Source organism: Alligator mississippiensis, chromosome 4 (assembly GCF_030867095.1).
Source record: "Alligator mississippiensis isolate rAllMis1 chromosome 4, rAllMis1, whole genome shotgun sequence".
NCBI lineage: Eukaryota > Metazoa > Chordata > Crocodylia > Alligatoridae > Alligator > Alligator mississippiensis.
This window is the reverse complement of record NC_081827.1, coordinates 91,395,644-91,416,856: the sequence shown is the minus strand read 5'-3', so window position 1 is coordinate 91,416,856 and position 21,213 is coordinate 91,395,644. Positions and strand designations below refer to the sequence as shown.

The 21,213-nt window shown below is 40.0% G+C and overlaps 1 protein-coding gene across 9 annotated transcripts in view; it reads left to right on the top strand.

Moving 5' to 3' along the window:
• CNOT4 (CCR4-NOT transcription complex subunit 4) overlaps positions 1-21,213 on the top strand; it is a 119,958-nt gene that overhangs the window by 85,486 nt on the left and 13,259 nt on the right. For all 9 annotated transcript variants that reach the window (XM_006261158.4, XM_014595260.3, XM_014595269.3 and 6 more), the window contains 3 exons: positions 2,631-2,688; positions 3,018-3,267; positions 7,117-7,614. In XM_006261158.4, coding sequence (XP_006261220.1) covers positions 2,631-2,688; positions 3,018-3,267; positions 7,117-7,614 — 806 coding nt within the window. The remainder of the gene's footprint in view (positions 1-2,630; positions 2,689-3,017; positions 3,268-7,116; positions 7,615-21,213) is intronic.

Here is a 21,213-nt window from a genome sequence, read left to right as displayed (position 1 = left end):
TCTTACTGTATCTTGCAGTTACATTGCATTAAGTTCTGATTACACTACATCTTCCTTAGCTATGCTGAGCTGGATTATTCAGAACTTGGATGGGACAACTCTGAAAACCCAGAGTATTGCATGATGTGGTGTTCCTGATTCAGAACCTAACGTTCTTTTTAAGTTAATATTGAACCAATGCCTTAACAAGGTGAATAAGGATCATTGTATTGCTGAAGGTGCCACTTCTTATTGAAAATTAAGAGGAGTCCCGCTTAGCTATGGTCAGAAAACCTGTGCCTATTTTACCCAAGAGTAGAAATACCAACAGAAGTTGTGGCAAATGCCAGATAATTCTGCATCTAAACTTCCCCCAGTTCTAGTTACCTCAGGTGTTCATAGTTTCATTCAAGTGGTGGTTCTGCATATAGCTGAATAGTAGCTATGTTGCCCCCCAGATTTGGTTGTATTTCAATAATGAGCGATATTTAAGATGTTATTCCATCTTTCTTGATGGAACACATTACATGAGAATGTTGAAACAGTGACCCATGAATAACAAGCGTTATTTGTTCATGTTACCTGAGCTTCTAAAACCTACTCGGCATTTAACTTAATCTCTTTATGTAGCTCCCAAGTATAATCTGTGTTGGTTTTGGTAATCCGATTGCCATAAGCAGCCATATTGTTGCTACTTGAAGCCAAGTATATTATTTGTTAATGTTTTGTAGGACTGAGGTTCTAGTTAAATCTTTCCCTTATGGAAGGCTGAATGCTTTATGAAGGGCTTGCAACAGAATTATTGCTTTGTAGTTGGGCCATAGCACACATGGTAGCATGCTAAATATGGGAGCATTTACTTTTAAAGCAATTGAACGTACTCAACTGTAGAGTGAAATTAATTTTTAAGGGACTTCCAGTTGAAACAGACTTACAAAAGACTGGTGACTCTTCTTTTTGCCCTAAAAGATTTTAAGTAATTGAGGCTCAGTTCTAATAGTGAATGTAAGGTGATGGTTAACCAACGGGCACAGAAATTGCTGCTGTTCTTCAGTACTCTGACTTGCACATAATCAGAGTGGAAGAAAGAAGAAACTGTTCTAAGCCTAGGCCACTAATTTTTTACTGTAAAAAGAAAAAACAAATAATATCAAATAATTAAGTGACTACAGCATAAAGTATTCAGACTTCACAGTACCAAAATGCATGGACACTTCAGTTGGGTTTAGAGAGCTGCACTAAATGTTAATTATTTTATTGTACTTGGTACAAAAATAATACAAATTAATGTCCTTTAGATTATGCTGTACATTGAACTGTGAGCTTGTAATTTTCATAAGCTCATCATGTTAGTTCTGACTTCAAGGCAAATGTTTATGGCTGCTCAGCCAGACATTCACTAGACCACTGCATCCACTGGAGTGGATAAGATGAAAGCCCAAAAGCTGCATTACAGGGACTTGGTGGGCCTACCATAATGCCTTTAAACTAGATAATTGGTACACTTATGGCTGTCAAAATGCCTACTAGAATGGCTGAGGTTGTGTTTTACAGGAAACAACTTTACTCTTGACTTAACAGAATATTGTAGTGGTGTATTTTTTTTTTAAGTTTTATTTATTATTTCCATTGCCTCCATCTTCTTTCTCTGTATTACCATTTTTTTTAAACTTGTGCCCTCAGATTTTTTCCGTTTCTTGGAGACTGAACTCCCTTTTGTTTTTAGTAGTTCCTCTGACAATATCGTGCTGCTGGCAATTCATCTTTAAGCAAATCTCAAACTGCAGATGCCACCAGATTCCTTCTTTTAAATCTAAAGGATATCACTAGTATTTAACGTGGTTGCTTGTACCTCTTTCTAGCACTAAATGCTTTTGGTGGTGCTGAGGATATTAGTCACTGGTCATTGAAATAGCAAAACTGAGGCACCAGATCTGTTTTTATGGAATGTGCAGGACTTAGGGATAATATACTTAAGATTGAAAATGGGTACAGTACTGCAGTAACACAAGAATCCTATTGTTTGAGTGGCCTAGCATAAGACTGACCAACTTGGCAGCACACGTGCTACAAGTCATATGAGTAGCTTCTGTGTGGCACACAGCAGATGAGGGAGGGGACAAGTAGCACAGCAGCAAACAGGGGAGGAAGCAGAAAGAGCAGTGAATCGGGCAGGGAGCCCAGGGCAAGAAGCAACACCCCCCCCCCCCCCACACACACACACACACACACACACACACACACACACACACACAAAAACAGCAGCTGATCAGGTAGGGAGCACAAGGCAGGGAACAGAAAAGAACAGCAGGTTGGGGAGGGGATCTGGGTAGCACTTTTTGGCAGGTGCAGGGCTAATATGTGGTACACCTGCCGAAAAGGTTGACCTCCACTGGCCTAGAGAACATTCTGAACACTTTAAATCTTTTGGTTTGTTGCTCCACAGGAAAAAAGGAACAAGCAGAGTGGATTATGAAAGTAAATGGGTGGATTTTCCTTCATCACCTTCTGAAATTTGGTTTTGTGTGGTCTTTAGTGGTATAATACTCATGAAATAACCTTTTTCTGTGTACTTTGGTGGTTCTCTTGGTTGCATACATCTTACTTGATTTTTTTTTTTCCTTTTCTTTTCTTCCCCTCCCTTTCTCCAGCCCTATCGACAAACCTACAGATTCTCTCAGTATAGGAAATGGTGACAACTCACAGCAGGTACGGTTTGAAAGTATAACAGATTCAGTTGATTTAGTTCCATAACATGGAAGCCGAACTGCAAGCTGTCTTCTCAGAAGCAGATGTTTTATGAAATATTAATTTGTTATGCAAGTTTTATCTGATAACTGATAGCTAACTTTAAAATGTTGTTAAAAAACAGTCTGCTTCTAGCTCACTTGACACTGAGTGCTCAGAGGACTAGTATTTAATCGGACCCCCTCTCTCCAATCTTTAAGCTGAATTTTTTTAAAGGTGCTTAAATAAAGAATACATAATTTAAGTGTAAAGATGCATATCTTGTTTTCTCTCTTCTCCTTTGCCACTAGATATCAAACAGTGATACACCTTCACCACCGCCTGGTTTATCAAAACCCAATCCAGTTATACCCATCAGTTCATCCAATCACAGTGCACGGTCTCCCTTTGAAGGGGCTGTAACAGAGTCACAGTCGCTCTTCTCAGACAACTTTCGGCATCCCAACCCCATCCCAAGTGGGCTTCCCCCATTTCCCAGCTCTCCGCAGACTTCCAGCGATTGGCCGACAGCACCAGAACCACAGAGCCTTTTCACATCAGGTATGAGAGTGGTTTAGTTACTAGGATCCTTTTTTTGCTTCTTTTTTTCTTTCTTTTTTTCTGATGGCTATAATGACATGGAAATAGAACTACTACTGTAGTCGCTTCCCAAGTACACTATCTGCTTGTTCTTTAAAAGTGATTTATATTTTAATACTTACTGTGCATTTCAAATATCCTGTATTTTTAAGAAAAATATTTATATCAATAAAACTTGGTGAAACCATGTTTAATAATGTGTAGCTTCTGCCTACACAAGCGTGGAATGGTATTTAAGGTGGGGGTTATTAATTTTGCCTTTGGTCACCTAAAATAGCTAGATTTTTTTTCACTTTTTTTTTTAGAGACTTTTTGTGCATTCAGAGTTGTCAAATATGCCCAATTTGTAGGATCTGAAAGGTGCTTGCATTCTAGAGCCACAGGGAAGTAGGGGTGGAAGAGACTTCCAGAGGTCATCTAGTCCAACCTTGTGCCTGAAGCGGGATCATCCCTATCCAAACCATCCCATACAACCATAATCTAAACTGTGTAAGACCACCCTCCACCCTGACGCAACATAAACCTCTAACACCCTAACCTGCCATAGGTAAAACCAGGGGAACCATGGCAGCCAATGTCCTGCTTTTATAAAATGTCAGTAATACACTCAAGAAGTCCTGGGTAGAGGGCCATGTCCCTCCTGCCACAGGGAGGCTAAAACCCCCACAGTTCATACCAGTCTGACTATAGGGTAAAATTCCTTCCTGACCCCAAATATGGCGATCTGTCTGACCCTGAGTGTGAGGCTAGACCCTCTACCAGGATGCTCCAGCTTTACTCCTAGCAAGAAAATTGGCACACCCCAGTTGAAGTCTCCATTCTTAGCTATAGCCAACACCCATTGTCTCTGGGGAGGCTTATGATATTCTGATATATAGCAGAAAAAGTTGGTGGGGAGGAGGGGAGCAACTAGCAGAGCCCAGAATCATAGGAAATATCCATGGCATAACTATTACCTAGGTCATCCTCGACCAGTGGCTGTTCAGCCTCTTGAACACCTTCAGCAATGGAGAGTCTACAACTACCCTAAGCAATAAGGGTGTGCAAAACGGGCCGTATTCAATTTGGACTCAGCCCAAATTGGGGATAGGGATTCAATTAGTTGATTCAGATCACTGTCCCAGATTCGATTCTGCCAAATCTGAAGATTCGATGCTGATTCGAAATAGACACAGCCTTAAATGTTTTTTCTATATACCTTGGGTTACCAGGCACGGCTTGTGAATGCTGTGATGCTGGGGTGGATGGAGCATCCCACAGGAGTGCAGCCCCCCCTGGTGCTTGGCAGCAAACTCTGAAGTGAACCAGAAGCACTTCTGGTCTAGTTCTGGGTCTGCCAGGAAGCGTGCGGGGGGCTCCCCTACCCCCCCCCCCAGCTTAGCAGTCAGCCACAGGGGGACCCCGGTTGCCCCCTGAGACCCAGGAGGCAACAGTTGCTGAGCTGTGGGGGTGCAGGGAGGCCACCACACGCTCCCTGGCGGACCCAGAAGTGCTTCTGGTCCACTTCTGGGTCTGCTGCCGAGCACGCTGGAGAGCCTCCTGCGCTTCTGTGGGACACTCCATGCGCCCCAGTACTGCAGCATTCATGAGCCTCCTGCTACCTAGAGGTATGTAGAAAAAACATTTAAAGCTGTGTCTATGACGGAATCTCTCTGAATCAATTTGGAGGGCTCTGATTTGATTCAGAGATTAAAGGGTCTCCTGATTCAATTCAGATTTGGAGATTCGGCCACTGAATCGGGCTGAATCTCCGCCAAATTGAATCGGGGACCGAAGCTTTGCACAGCCCTACTAGGCAGTCTAGTCCATTGCCTCACTATTTTTACAGTTAAGATGTTTTTCTGGATATTTAATCTAATCTAAACTTACTTTGCCGCAACTTCAAGCCATTGGTCCATGTCCTCTGCAGCAAAAGAGAGAAGGTGCTTTCCCTCTTCTATGGCAGCCCTTCACGTATTTGAAGACTACTACCATGTCCCCTCTTAAACGCCTTTTCTGTAAACTGAACAAGCCTTGCTCCTTCAGCCTCTCCTCGTATGACTTGCCTTCCAAGCCCTTGATCATCTTTGTTGCTTGCCTCTAGACCCTCTCTAACTTCTCCATGTCCTTTTTTTTTTAAAAACATGTTGAGCCCAGAACTACATACAGTACTCCAGTTAAGGCCTAACTAGTGCTGGGTAGAGAGGTGACATAACCTAAGTTGCTTTCCTGCTTGCATGAATGGCATATTCTGTATTTGGTACATCCACATTGTAGTGATCAACAACATAACACAAAGTGCTTAAGTGCACAAATGCTTTATAGGAATTTTGGTTTTTGGAGAATTCTGCATCTTGGAAAGTCTTATTAGTTGAACCAAAGGGACTTATTTTCAGGTCATTTTAATTTAAGATCAGCATAACTTTTGTTTGAGTTAAGTATCAAAAGGTAAGCTACATACCTACTTGAAGTTATAATCTTGTTAGTAAGGAACTGTGTGGGGCATGCAGTCTTTCAACTTGCAATACAAGGAATGAGAAACATGGGGAAGAGAACTTTTAGGCAACACTTGTACTTCCTCCCCTTCATCTCCCAAAGGATTTTTTTTCCCTCGCCAGTGTCAAATGATGATGGTCAAAAGCATTGTTGCTAATTAACTGACCCTTCATATTTAAAACTTTTTTCTTTATACATAGTGTGTGTCCATCTGTCTGCATACGTCGAATGTCCAGCTCAAGATTAATGTGAAAGTTAATAGATCCATTTTTTTTCAAGAAGTGAAATAAGCAACTTCAGAAATTTTTTCCAGTCACCTAAAGCAATACTTTTTCCAGTAGTCTGTTTTACACTGGCTTCATTCTCGCTGTCAGCAGGAGGAGATGATGCAGATGAGTGAGAGACTGCCTTTATATAGAGAGGCTTCAAAATGTTTCTCTTCAATACATTCTCTGCATTTTTCTTCAAAATCTAATGACCATTCCCAGCATTCATGGAGACTATGAGCTAAATAGCTTTAAATATAAACAACTGCATGAGAAAAAGAAAGAATAGAAATTCAAGGAAGTAACTTTGGGCATTTCATGCCTGCAACAGTCATTAAAATGCATTTATTTTAGTACAGCTATTTTCTACAGCTTTTTTGTGTTAAATGTGCACTTTGATAAGAAATCAAGTAATTCAGCTTCTTTTATGCATTGTCAACAATCAATTTCTAGGCTTGCTTAGAATTATTTAAATACACAATGAAGCCAGATTTTTGCTCCCCTCCTACAGAATTTGTTGCATAGCAGCCCTGAAGCACAGTAGAGCTAAAAGCAAAATATTGAATTGAACAGAACCTTTATTTAATCAGGCTAAGGATTTTTTTTTTTTGCTTAGTCACACTTCCACTGAGTAATGTATTAGTGGATAGATCTTTTACTGGTACAAACTCAACATTCAGTAAGAATATCTATTTAGTTGGACTGTATGTATTTGTTTTTTGTTGTTAAAGGTATTTATTAAAGGCTCTGTTTGTGTACTGAACTTGGACTGTTTGTTTCTGCTGGATCATGCAATAAAACAGAAGATTACGATCTCAAATTCTCACAAATCCCTAGTTAGGTGTAACAGGAAGATAGGATGATCTATGGAAGTAGATCTAATTTAAGTAGCAGATGATTTTGATGCAGTGTTGTAAATGGTATATAGCGTGAAAGAATATTAACATTTAATTGGATTGAGGTTGAAAATACTGCCTTATTAAAAATGGTCTCTCCCCCCCCCCTCTTTTTTTAGGGGCTAAGGAAATAAGTATGCATAATTAAATATAATTATTTTTCTGCCCCACAGAAACCATCCCAGTATCCTCCTCTACAGACTGGCAAGCGGCTTTTGGGTTTGGTTCCTCCAAACAGCAAGAGGACGACTTAGGGTTTGACCCCTTTGATATCACCCGCAAAGCCTTAGCAGACCTGATTGAGAAGGAACTGTCAGTCCAAGACCAACCTTCCCTCTCGCCCACATCTCTTCAGAACCCTACCCCACACACTACAACCGCCAAAGGGTCAGGCTCCGGATTCCTGCATCCTGCTGTACCCCCAAATGCCAACTCTCTCAGTAGCACCTTTCCAGTCTTGCCACAGAGGTTCCCACAGTTTCAGCAGCACCGAGCAGTTTACAACTCCTTCAGTTTTCCAGGCCAAGCGGCTCGCTATCCTTGGATGGCTTTCCCACGCAATAACATCATGCACTTGAACCACACAGCAAATCCCACCTCAAATAGTAATTTCTTGGACTTGAATCTCCCACCACAGCACAGCACAGGTCTGGGAGGGATCCCTATATCAGGTAGGTGAATCAGGGCAGCCATGAACATGATCCAGTTTGTTCATTCTTTTCAGCTTCTCTGAGCCAGGGTGGGAAGAAGAGAGTAGCCAGCTATCAAAGCTAGAATGCTACTTGTGACTTATCTTAGGATTTGTTATGGGGAAAATATTGTTTTAAATGAGCCCTTTTCAGCTTCTTTTCAGAAGGTTTAATGGGTGCTTAGCCTTGTAACATTGAGCTTTATAAGGAAGGTGGAGTATTTTGTGCCCAATAATTTTATGCCAAGATATTGGTTCTTCAGTCTTGCCAGGTTTTGGCCTTCCATGAGAACTTTAAAGGAAGCGTAGGCAATGCAACTCCAGAGTTGACATGCATGTGCTCATCAGAGTTTAAAAACATTGTGCAAAATATTCTTTATGGTAATTTCTGCAAACAAAAGGGATAAAGCCACCTGTCAGCTGCCTCAGCTGGCTTGTTCCCTTCCACACATAACAAACTTGCTATGTATTACAACTTTCAGTGCTATTTTATTTCTGCGCTTCAAATGGTTTTAATATTATGCTGATTTTATACACATGGTCATGAACATTCAGTCAGCGAAGAGGATTCATCCACACTGAGAGGTGCAATCTGTGATGTCCTATGAAAACAAATGCTGATTTTAATATGGTAGTTCATGGCTTGATTGCTATGATACTGCAGCAGGCTTTGTAACTGGAGGGCTAAATGGACAAAAATGTTCCGATACACCATTTATTTTCAGGATTTGGGAACTATTATGTTTCCATGCCTATTCTAGTAGCTTTGCCTCAGCAGGTTCTTCTGTAGGAAGGAGAGAAATTGAATACTGTTTGTGCATTAAGTTAACTAGCAGCTTAAGAAAAAGGGACTCCAAACTGTTTATAGTCACAGGATGAGAAAAGTTACTCCATGAGACATTGCCACTGTTATGATCTTTGCAGCCATTTTGCATAAACACTTAAATGATTTTAAATCTAAAGATAGTGACCTTGGAAGTATGTGCTATGTCTTCTTGCTACTTGAGTGTAGACTTTTAATTTTTTTTTTTCTTCTTCTCTCTCTTTTTTTACAAGAGGCTTGTCAGGGGCTTAGGGTTTCCATAATTTTTTCTAAACTTCTCCCTAGGGGAAAAAACAGTAGCATTTGTAGCCTAGAATAAATGTATGGAGCTTTTTAAGCTATCCTCAACAAAGATGTTGGGTGCCTCGAATTAGCTGGCACTCAATTTGGAGGGAAAAGGGAATTTTAATTTAGACAAATAAGAGAGGTTCTCTACTCTCTTTTTTTGTTAAACTGCATTTTGGGGCTATTTCACTCAAATGACAGTTCGGTGAAAGGAAGAAGACCTTTTGCACTAAGTGAAATGTACACTTGAAGACCCTGAAAGCTATTCTTAAGTTCTGACTTGCTATGTTTTGTCCTGAACCAAGGCTAGTGGCAGGGTTATGGTCCTGTTTTATGAACCATTATGGCTAAAATATCTGCTTTGCAACACTCCAGGATAATCCCAACTGTGTAATAAGGCTTTGATCCTAACTCTGATGGGCTTGCAAGATCATTCTTAAAATCGCATCATTTTAATTGCTTTCAGGCAGATCTTCCTTGGCACTTTTTTTTTTTTAACAAGTCACAGCTTTATGCCCACTAGTGCATTTTCCCTGTCTGTTTTGAGAATGCCGGCATAATGCCCATAAATATCCTTGTTCTGATGGAACAGTTTTTCCATATAACTTCCATTACAACTAACTTCTAGTAACAAAACCAGGAAAAATTCTTCTGGAGGTTGCATGGTATAGTTTCTAAAGTAATCGGAACTACCTTTTAAGTGACTTCCTAATTACAGAAGATGTTGTTATTGCCTGGTTCTCAGCTGAGAAGGAGTCTGTTTGCTCTCCAGTAACTGTAGCTAACTGTCCACACCAAATACAATCCTTGGAAGAAGTATCATCTCCATATAAATATACTGACTGCTCCAAATCTGGCCTACCTACTAATACACCAAATTGTTTTGTTAATTTGTTTCTGTACTGGCCAAAATGAGATCCTGGTCTGTGACTAGGAATTGGGAATGTTTCTTCTACAATATTTTGGCTTATTACAGTTCATCTTTATTATTGCAGCTCTTGGCAACTGGCATTTCAGCTGGGTCTCTGAGCTACAGGCCCCTCTAACAAAAAAAAAAAAAAAAATATCATTCTTTTCAGGCAATTTAGTACATTTAGACATGCCCAAAGAAAGACACAGGGAAGTAGTAGAACCGTGGGGTAGGGTGTGGATGCCTCTACTCGTATAATAATGTTTTATAAAGGATTGCTTAAATTCCTGCAAGGTAAGCTTAATGTGTGTGCTTACAGTGGGTTGGCTACTGCATGTTAGCTGTCTGTACTTTATCCTGCCTTCATGGAGGGGCAACCTGTCTCCTCCTTACTGTGGGATAAGAACCAGCATATACTGTCAGTTACTAGAGAGTAGCTGAGATGCTGTAAACTCACACCCAAGCTTATCTCGTGATAACTTGTTCACATGCCCATACCTCTTACAAGGTATAGTTTTTATAAAGGAATAAGCCAGCCTGGTTTAATACATCAGTAAAACAGCACCCACACAGAGGACTGTACTGGTAAAGGGTGGGAGAGGAGTGGGGGAAAACTATCCTTAGCTAACAATTACATCAGTATGAAACCTATATGTAGGCCAGGCCTTGAAAGCTGCATTTACGCTAATGAACCTATTATTGTATCCTAGTACACTAATTTACATGCTAACAAGGCCCTGTGTGAGAATTTATTTTTTTTTACTGAGAAGTGAATTTAATTGAAAAGCATACATGAAATTCCTTTCAGTCAAGCAGAAAGCAACAATAAAGCCCATATCAATATTAGAGAATTTTAGGAAAAATAGAAGCAGCATTTAGTTTAGCAGCAGGACTCCAACTTCCAGCATTTAACTTACATGGAGGATTAAAAAAGCCAGGGGCGTTCTTGAATCTTGTGTACAAACTCCAACAGCACTGCTTCCATCAAACTGAATGTTTTCAAGGATCAGTCATTGGAAAATGAACACTTACAGGACTGCTTTACCAATTGGTAATCCTGAATCAGTATTTAGGCTGAAGACTTGATCCTCTTATACATCCAATTAACTTTTTTATCATCTCACTCATTTTCATCTTTTCTTTTGTTTTCAAAATCAAACTTTTTTAAAAAGAGACACTTCACAAAACTTTGCAATTTTAAACCAACAGACTATTTTGCTATTCTTGAAGCCTAAAATTGGTTTATATTAATACAAAGAATTTGGACATATAGTCAGTTAAATTGCTGAACTTTTAGTGCTGAATTTTTGCATGAAGATAATGGAATGCTTTAAATATGGCTCTTTATTTTTTTTTCCTATTCTAACGATTCATATTTTATTTTAGAGCTGTAAAAGGAGACCACTTCAGTATTTAACTTTGGTACTCCAGTGCAGTTGCATTTTTCAGTGTTTTAATAAGGTGCCTTTAAGCTACCTCCTACCTAATCTAGAACAGAACTATTTATTTTTCTTTCCAAACGAAAACAGAGCTGTTGGTAATGGTCAATAACCATAAATAGAGGGATACATGGGGCAAGATGATAATATTTAAAAAAATTTTAAAGGACCCAAATTAAAAAAAAAAACCATCCAGTGTGTATTCGATGGTTTTCTGTCAGCTAAAGTAATGCCAGTTAGACTTAACACCTCTGCTGTGATTTACAAATGACATTAGATGGTAATAATACTATGTTTATAATTGAAAGCCTTTTAATACCTATCTAGACAGTTGGCCTCATACTCAAATGCATAAAGACTCAAGACTGAAGTGTTCCTGGGTTGCATGTGCCTGTAAAACATTTAATATTTCCTTTAACCCCCTGGCAAACAGATTTGACTGGTTCTAAAATGAATTACTAGAGACTTTAATTGGCTTCACTAATTGTTTTAATGGTATGGCTTCTGATTGTGAGGGTTTTCATGGTGACGTTTTGTTTGGTATAGAGTGGCTGTTTTGGGGGTGAGTGGCTGAAAGACTTGTCATACAGTTTTAATTCTGTCAAAATACTGCTGGAAAAGGCAGTGAAGTTACTATCTTCATTGCTGGGCAGTGTGATTGATTCTAGAGAAGACTTGTACCTCAGAAAAATATAGGCTTAAAAACTGGTTCTCCAGTGAATCGTGGCATAAAATATCTGGTTGGGTGCTTACAGATGTGGAAAAAAAATTTAAAAACAGTGCTTTACTTTCAGCTCGGCGTGCCCCCAGACCAAGCACAATACATGCTCAGAAGAAGAATTGCATCAGTTTGACCCAGCTCTCCAAGCATCTGTATAGCTTGCATGCTTCAGCAGGGCTTTTTGGCGCTTTTATCTAATAGCTGATTCAATCAGCTACTAGAAAAAAAGCCCCCAAAAGCCCCACTGAAACACGCAAGCTATACAGATGCTGGAGTGGTGGGTCAAACTGACTTGATTCCTCTTTCAGTAAAGCGCTGAGGTTTCTTGTGTTCTTCCCCCTTCCTCCTCCTCCTCCCCCCACCTCCTCCCCCCCCCGTCTGTCAGCACCCTGTAATCGCCCAGAACAGTGCATTAGTTATTGGGAAGTGTTGAAATAGGTCTTGGATTAGTGTTTATGGACTCTTTTTGTTTTGTATTTTGAGACCTGATTGTCAAAATCAAAATGTTTAAAAATGAGACACAGATGTTTGAAACTTGTTTCCCATCTTATTGTCCTTCTTAATACCTGTAGAGAAATTTATTCTTTTATTCCCTTTCCTTTCTGCTGCTTTAAGCTTTGAAACATTAAAACTTATTACATAAGTCATGGACCTCTCTACATAGCAAAAATGTATGAAAACAAATTTTATGTGAAATGTATAAAGAAAGGTTAATGCACACAGTAAATTTTGCTTGTAAATGACTGCTGCACATTTCCTATCAGTTCTGTGCAAAATAAAGAAATTGGCATTATTTAAATATTGGCTCGTATTTTGCATCTGAATCTCAATTTTCATTTGAGCTTTTCTTCCCAATAGTTAAAGACCTTAGATACCAAATTTTAAACAATAATGCACAAACTTTGCAAGGATTCCAGTTTTAAACAATCTTATTTGAATGTCCTTCACATATTCATATATGGAACAGTCTAAACCCTTTTTTTTCCCATTCAAGTGGTGGGGGGGGAAAAGCCTGGTGGGATTAGGTAGTGGTAGATGGAGCAGCACATGTAAAAGAACAAACCTTGTTTGGAGTAAAGTATGGTGGGGAGTAGGAATAGCTAGGATGGTGGAAGACCCGCTTAATCTCTCAACACCATCACATTCCCCTATATGTGGAGACTTGGGTAGAAGCATATGAAAGCTGCTTAGTTCTATACTGGTTCTTCTCCCTTTCTGGATCTGGTACAAGATTCATCTTGAACCTTTTGCTTGAGCCTGGATGTAACTGAAAAAAATCAAACTAGATTTGTTACCAGGATCCATTTTATACTGATAGCAAATGTTGTATCGTCTACATACAAACTAATTTAATGGGAACATTTAAATTAAAAAATAAGGCCTGAACTTAATAAAAGGGGAGATTGGTCCTTTTAAACTCAAATTGAAAAGATGGTCAAAACACAGCCACTTAATAATTCTACATAGCGATAGTGTACAAACTATACTATTCGTTACCTGACATCAAGGTGTTAACAGGCAGGAGCGTGCCTTTGCCCCTTGCTTGGTTCATATTTGCTGAAGAGGAATTACTAGTAATGGAGACTGCAGAGCATAAGAGGTATACACATACTGCACACACAGTTGGTGTTTTTATTGTAACACACTTTTTTACCATCTCCACATATGAAACCTTGCTATCTCTGGTCCCAATTGTTACCTGGCATTCTATCACATTCAAATCCCTTTTTATTTGCTACCATATTCTGAAAATGTATCAATATCCCTGTTTTACAAAGAAGTTGGCCATGACCAGCTACTACTGTGAGGGTTCCTGTTAGTCACATTGTGGAAGAGTGTAGCCAATGGTGCTTTAACAATGAAGTGAGACCATGTTCATGTAACAAACCATTGATACCAGTTTTTCATCTGGGATTTTGGCAGCCCCTTACTGTGCTCCTACTCTTTTAAAGCTTTCTCTGTCAGCCAAGACTTTCAGAAATAGCTAGTGAGTTCTGGGCACTTCATTCCTTGGCACCCAAGATTACTTTTATGTTGAGAGTCTTGGCTAATGCTTTCTCAGCAAAAGAATTGTAGTTGTCTTCTATTAAAGCTCCAACCACCATTTTTGTATAAGCGTTACCACTTTTGCACTCATTCTGGGGTTGGTACTTGCCTTGACCAAGTATACTTTTAAATGTAATCTTTCACTTTCATATCTGTCACATGCTTATCTGGATTTCAAACCTTTTTTGCCTTCTGACTGACCTCTCATTTGCCTCTGCATTCGTTTTTGACCTTGACCTCCACATGGGTCCTTTGCAAACTTGTCCACTATAATTTCCACAACCTTGGCAACATGTATCCATAGCCTTTTATCCTGCCTCTACCAAAGTCTTTATCTATACAATGCTCTCTCTTCATGCTTCAAATATTAACTTCTTCTAGGGCTTACTTTTGTTTGTATTCTTGTACATGCAGAATGCTGCTGCCTAGATCTTTTATATCGGGTAGAAACATCTTCATCAAGTGTGCTCAAAGATCCTTTCATTTAACCAATCAGGCCAGAATTACTTTAGTTTTTAAAACCCTTAGTGGACTTCTTCTGTTTTGCCAGTTGGATCTAGTTTTTGTTTTGCTTGCTTTACTCCAGTTAAATAATGGGGCCCTCCCTTTTAACTGTCTTGACACTAATTGAGAGATGCCTCCAGAAGTCCTGCCATTTGGAAGAGTCATACTAAGTTTTTAAGTAGGTGGAGGATTGCTTTGAACTTGCTGTTGTCAATTAACTTTGTAACAATGTAACCCTAAAGTATTCCTAATGCAGTAGTATGAAAGTGCTGTTCCAAAGACAGCTTGCTGTATAAATACTGTACCAGTGTGTTTGATCTAAACGATTTTGCCTAGAATGCTGCAGATTTGGGGGAAACTTTCACTTGTAAGCTACTATTATATAGAAACTGCTAGGCTTTGAGGCATGTTTGAAGTTGTGTATTTTTTTTTATATTTTGTTTGTTTCATATCTAAAATGTGGAAACATTTAAAGGAACTGTCATGAAACAGTTTCTTCTCCCAGCTGTAGCAGTGTTTGAGGGACTGCTAATCAAATATAACACAGCTAAGGTTTAAATTGTGGGGGGGAGATCTCTCAGAGGACTGAGTGACTTTCTCTTGTAAGCTGCTCATTTGCTTTCAGGGCCAACAGTTGTATGAGAAGATCTCTTGGTACTTCATAGTTGTTGGTCTCGCCCAGTTTCTAGGGGACAAAGTGCGTTTAGTGTCAGATGTCACCCATCATGATACTTTTTATTGTAGTAAGTCTTCTCTGTATAAGAGCCTATAAAATCTTGTTTATGATAGGGTAAGTTTTAATGCCCAAACCAGGTTCAGAAAGGACTTCAGCCTTTGTGCTGTAAATCTAACACTTTAGCTCCAAACTCAATAACGTGTTTTTTTTTCAGAAAGAAAATCATAGTCATAAAGAGGATGTTTTAACTAAAAATTGATGTGTATATACACTGATTTAATACCGGACCCCTAGTTCTTCTGAGGACTTCTTTAGGTACCACCATGATAGCAATAATAGGCTTTTATTATGCATGAGTTTGACCTGTCTTTTAGGTACTCATCCTTAGTGGCTCTAAGTCCTTTGTACTCCTTTAAGATATAGAAAGTGAAATTCTGAATTACCTAGCTTTCTTCGTAAATCAGTCACACAAAAAAAAGCAAATGCTAATAAAATGTCAGCACAGGCTGAAATATTCTAGCTTGGATAAACTGAAGGGGAGAACAAAAACCGAAACTGCCCATCTCTCCTGTCCTAAATCAGGGAACTTTTAGCATGTGCCAGTCACAGGTTGCAGCTTAGAAATGCTTGATTTTATACCTAGACCCCAAATTGCTATAAAGGCCTACAAGATCAAAACCAGCGTCTTAAATTCACACTTACTTATGATGTGAACAAATGTAACAGTTAAACTCTTTGAAACAGTACCCCCAGGGGACACATCCCTGCCTCTATGCCGTTCCTTGCGGGAACACTTCAAAGCACTGCAGCCTTCTCTAGTGCCGGTCAGGGAGTGCTAGAGCAGACCTGTTTCAAAGAGGTACTACTATCTTTACCTGATTCCAAGGTGAGGTGTTCCCCACTTCTTCCTGCCCCCCCACCCCAATTTATCATGCCAACCTCATTTTACGATTTAAGTATCAGACTGTTCCAGCTGGGAGCTATGGGGTGCGGTGGTGCAGGGAGTCTGGCTTGGTGGGAACAGTATCAGTATCAATTCCTGCTCTCTGGCTGCTGTCCCCTCTTCTCTTCTTCTCCCCGCTCCCTTCCTGCACAGGCAGGGAGCTTCACAGGGAAGGAGGAATCTGTGCATGGCTGTTCTCCACATCCCAGCTGGAGAAGTCTGATGCAGGCACAGGGGAGTCCCAGAGCTGCTTCTGAGCTGCTCCTACCCTGTTGCAAGGAGCAGCTGTGGTACAGTGCAGATCCCTCCTAGCCTCCTCCTGGCCAGGGTGAAGAAGTAGGAGGGGAGCTGGGCAGGGAAAGAGGAACCTGCATGCCACTTCTACTGTTCCTCTCTGATCTAGGCTCCCTGCACAGCTGTTTCCTGCACTGTGGGTCAGGAGAAGTTGTGGGAGTTCCTTTGTGCTTGGATCAGCCAGGGAAAGCAGTGGAAGGTTGGGGCAGGTGGGGAGAGTTTTTTTGGGGGGGGGGGGGGGGGGGGGAGGGGTGATGGATGGAGTTAGGCTCCTATTTTCCCCCCACGCTACCTTACCTCCCCTGGCTGCTGCTTTCCTGCTGTAGCACTGGGTGGGTGGGTAGCAACTTTAAGACAACCGTCCAATTAGATTCTAGACACAGAAATTATAAGAAATTTATAATTATCCATGTCTAGAATATAATTGGGGGCTCAACTTAAATTCAAATTTGTCTTGGATTTGGGCAGATGTGGTAGTTTGGAATATTTCAGAGGGCCTGTACAGCTGTCCCATTGAAACATTGCAGTGGCCTTTGAAACATTGTAATCGTTAGGTTTGTCTTCACTTGTAGTAGCAACAAGTGTGGACAGCTAAACCAATAAGCTTTTACTTAAGCACACAGTCCTCAATGATTGCATTTCTAAGTTAACTTTTGCCTGATGGAATGTAGTTTTTACTAAATAATCTCTGTAAAAAGATGAGGTAACATAATGGGGTAATTAATAAGAATTTGACTCTGCTAGGAGGTGATGTATTTTTTCAGTTACAAGCAAATTACTTCAGCAATTACAATCCTTTCTTTTGTCAGCACTCTTCTCTTGTACTGAACAACATGCTCAGATGAATTCTAACCTCTGGTTACCTGTAGGCATATGTGTCTAGAACAGCTCTGTCCTTTACTAAACCTGTCCATTCTCAGCGTGGAGTATAGGATCTCAGAATTTTAACTAACTTCTAGATGTCCTGTATTTTTATTGTATGGCCAAAATTAACAGTTAATGTTCAGAGTACATTTTATATACCAGTTCCTGTTGCACCAAGTTTAATAGGAAACTTCAAATGTCTGGTTAAAAATATTTTTTGCAAAAGCCTAGTTGGTCTAATAAGATATCACCTCTACCACGAGTCCTGGTTAAAAACACTGGATCAGGTAATCTAGTCAGTTGGAGTTTGTACTTTTAAAGTGACTTCCAACAGCCAGTATACCCCAAGTAGTTAATTTGGTTATTCAGAAGGAATAGGGAGATAGTTACCTCTCATTTCTAAGATGTACTTGAGGTAGATCTCAAGTACAGGTTTTAGCATTCTTACTGTTTTCCTGTCTTCTCTCTCCAGAAAGTAAAAATACAGGTGGAAAACTTTCCTCATATCCAAATGTTGGAAATAATTCCAGTGTTCTTCTCTAAAATGTATAACCTTTTTTTCCTTTTGAATATCTCATTCCTCATGGGTTTTATAGGAAGAACATCCCTTGGAAATCTTTGACTTGGTCTTACTCAGTCACTGAAAATTTAATTTTACTTTTTTTTTTTAAATCACAACACCAAAAAGTCTTCTACCATGGGATAACTTCATAGTAGAAGGCATCTTATATGTACCTTATCAACTAACTAAATTTATATATAGTGCTGTACGTATAAATTTAGTTAGTTGGTAAGGTACATATAAGATGCCTCCTACTATGATGCCTTCAGCTTCCATGAACTTGAGTTCACTTCATCAAATGCTGGAGAAGGACAGGACAAACATAGAGTATATGTTGTTAGCCACAAGTCTTATTTTAAACGACCTGAATTCTGGTGCACAAAATGAGGCACCAAGTAAAAGTACTGATTTGTTGTATTGCTGTCTTCCAGGAAGCAGTGCATTTTGAATAGTGGGTCTGATATGCATCAGAATCTTTCTGAATTCTTAAATGTGGGACAGATGTGAACATGTTTACTAAACCTGTAAAGGAGGTGATACTTCCCCTCTATCAGGTGCTGGTCAGACCGCAGTTGGAGTACTGCATGCAATTCTGGGCACCGCACTTCAAGAGAGATGTGGATAACCTGGAGAGGGTCCAGAGGAGGGCCACTCGTATGGTTAAGGGCTTGCAGGCCAAGCCCTACGAGGACAGACTAGAGAACCTGGACCTTTTCAGCCTCTGCAAGAGAAGGTTGAGAGGCGACCTTGTGGCTGCCTATAAGTTCATCACAGGGGCACAGAAGGGAATTGGTGAGGTTTTATTCACCAAGGCGCCCCCAAGGGTTACAAGAAATAATGGCCACAAGCTAGCAGAGAGCAGATTTAGACTAGACATTAGGAAGAACTTCTTCACAGTTCGAGTGGCCAAGGTCTGGAACGGGCTCCCAAGGGAGGTGGTGCTCTCCCCTACCCTGGGGGTCTTCAAGAGGAGGTTAGAAAGGCATCTAGCTGGGGTCATCTAAACCCTGCACTCTTTCCTGCCTATGCAGGGGGTCGGACTTGATGATCTATTGAGGTCCCTTCCAACCCTAACATCTATGAATCTATGTTATTGTAGCTCATCTAAGCTGTTTAAAATAGCAGGTGAATACATCATTGGTTCAACATTCTAAGGGCCAAGATTAGTGTTTAGCTTCCTCTACTTAACCTTGAAGCCTATAAGACTTGGACTCAGAGGGAAATCTGGAAAATTGTTCTACTTTTGTTCACCATGTGGACCACCAAATTCTGGTCAGGTGTTGTAGTCCATGTGGCTCTGAAGTGCTCTACAACCAGATGCATCTTTCACATGCACATGTAGTTATAACAGACATGATATGGCAACCACTGGCCGTCTTTATTCTCCATTGAAGTACAGACTGCATCTACCTGTCTTGCCTAAGTTTGGTTCTCAGGTTCATGGAAAGTTTGTCACTGAAGCCCTCACTTGAATTAAATGTTGTGGGCTTGACACAGATAATCAATATGAAATCACAGAAATTTTGGATCTAGTGAAGCCTCACTTTCACCTAATCTAGTTTTTAGTAGTTAAAACCAGGGTGGATTTGATTTAAATCGGATCTATTTTAAATCATGATTTAAAATCACTGGTCAGGAAGCCTTATTTAATCATTGCTTTCTACAAAAAGTGTGTTCTTGTTGTTTGATATCAACTTCATTAAAATATTCCCAAAGATTTCCAGGGCAGGTGATTGCACCACCTCTGGAGGGAGTTTATTCCAGTCTGGACACCCTGACTGTGAAGAAGTTTTTCTCAGTGTTAAGCCTGAAACAGTCTTCCAGGACTTTGTTGCCATTACTCTTGGTTTTCCCCAAGGATGCCCTGGTGAACAGTTGTTTGCTGAGCCCTTGGTATATTCCTCTGATATAATGGTAAACTGGTACCAAGTCTGCTCTCAGCCTTCTGTTTCTTTAGGCTGAAGAGACCCAGGTCCCTCAGCCTTTCCTCATATGGCTTGCCATGCAAGTCTGATCATACAGGTGGCTCTTCTCTGGAGTCTCTCAAGCTTTTCCACATCCGGTTAAAGTGCAGCGTCCAGAACTGGATGCAGTACACCAACTGCCGTCTCACCAATGCTGAGTAAAGCAGAAGAATCACTTCCTTGGTTTTGTTTGAGATGCATCAGATGACGCATGGCAGAGTATTGTTTGCCCTGCTGGCTCATGTTTATGCTATGGTCTATTAGTGTTTCCTGACCTTTTCCACCCCAGGGAGCACTTATATTGATAATTTTCCATAGCACACCTGTTAAGGCATTCCCCATCCTCATATCTATTGCAGCTCATTGCCATGGCAAAATTCCATGGCACACCTGTTCATTTCTGATGGCACAGTTTTGTGCCACGGCACACTGGTTGGGAAACACTGGTCTATTATTACCCCTAGGTTCCTTTCAGTTGTGGTGCTAGTCAGCTTGGCGCCAAGTATGTAAGTATGTTGGGGATTATTCATCCTCAGATAGAGCACTTTACACTTCTCAATGTTGAACTTCATCTGGTTTTAATCCGCCCAACTTGCCAGCCTGTCTAGGTCCACCTGTATCTGCAGCCTATCTTGAATTGTGACCACGTTCCCCTGTAACTTGGTGTTGTCTGTGAACTTGACCAGTTATTCATTTAACTTCTTGAAATTTTGCAGGTTTAGAGAGAAGTAAGAGCTTGAGTCTATGTACACAAACTTGCAGAGAGACCATAGGGCAGATTGGGTAGGTAATGAAGTTTGTTATCTCTAATCTCCATATACTGCTGTTAACAAGGATGTTATCACTGGAGACACAAATCTACAGTTTGAGAACTGAAACTAAGCATTGCAGAGATGCTTAATGGGATCTTCTAGACTGAGCACTGAGTCCCATTGGGTAGAGTGGTTTTCTTTAAATCTTTACTAATCTATAAAGGAGCCTCTGGAAACCCCATAAGATTGGGGCCCTAATATAGTCCATGGCCTATTGTGACTTGTTTATAAAACTTTTCTAAAAAGGTTATGTGAATATATTGTCTCAAATAGCTTATAATTAGAAATTATGATCCCTGTTCCATAATGATATCTTTGAGCTCTAACATAAATTAAAACTATATATAGTTTTTTTTAAAAGCATCTTAAATCAAAATATACAATTAAATTAAAGTCTGATTTAATTTTTTTTAATCTGATTTTTTTAAAATATGTTGATTTTTATTGACCCTGGTTAAAACTTGAGCAATGCCTTCCTCATATTTTTAATTCCCTGAATTGTAAAGTCCTTGTCCATATTCAAACTAAGCCTAACTTTCTCAAATTTAAATTTATTCTTTCTACATAGATTAAGGGACCATGTCTGAGATGAATTCCTAGCTCTTTCCTATAGTCTTGTATTTACCCCATGACTATAGATTGTTTCTTCTTAAGATATGGGACTGGTTTATGTAATGCTTTGCAGAAAGTGCCAGTGATCTACATCAAATAACAGCACCTAGTAAAAAGGATTATCTAG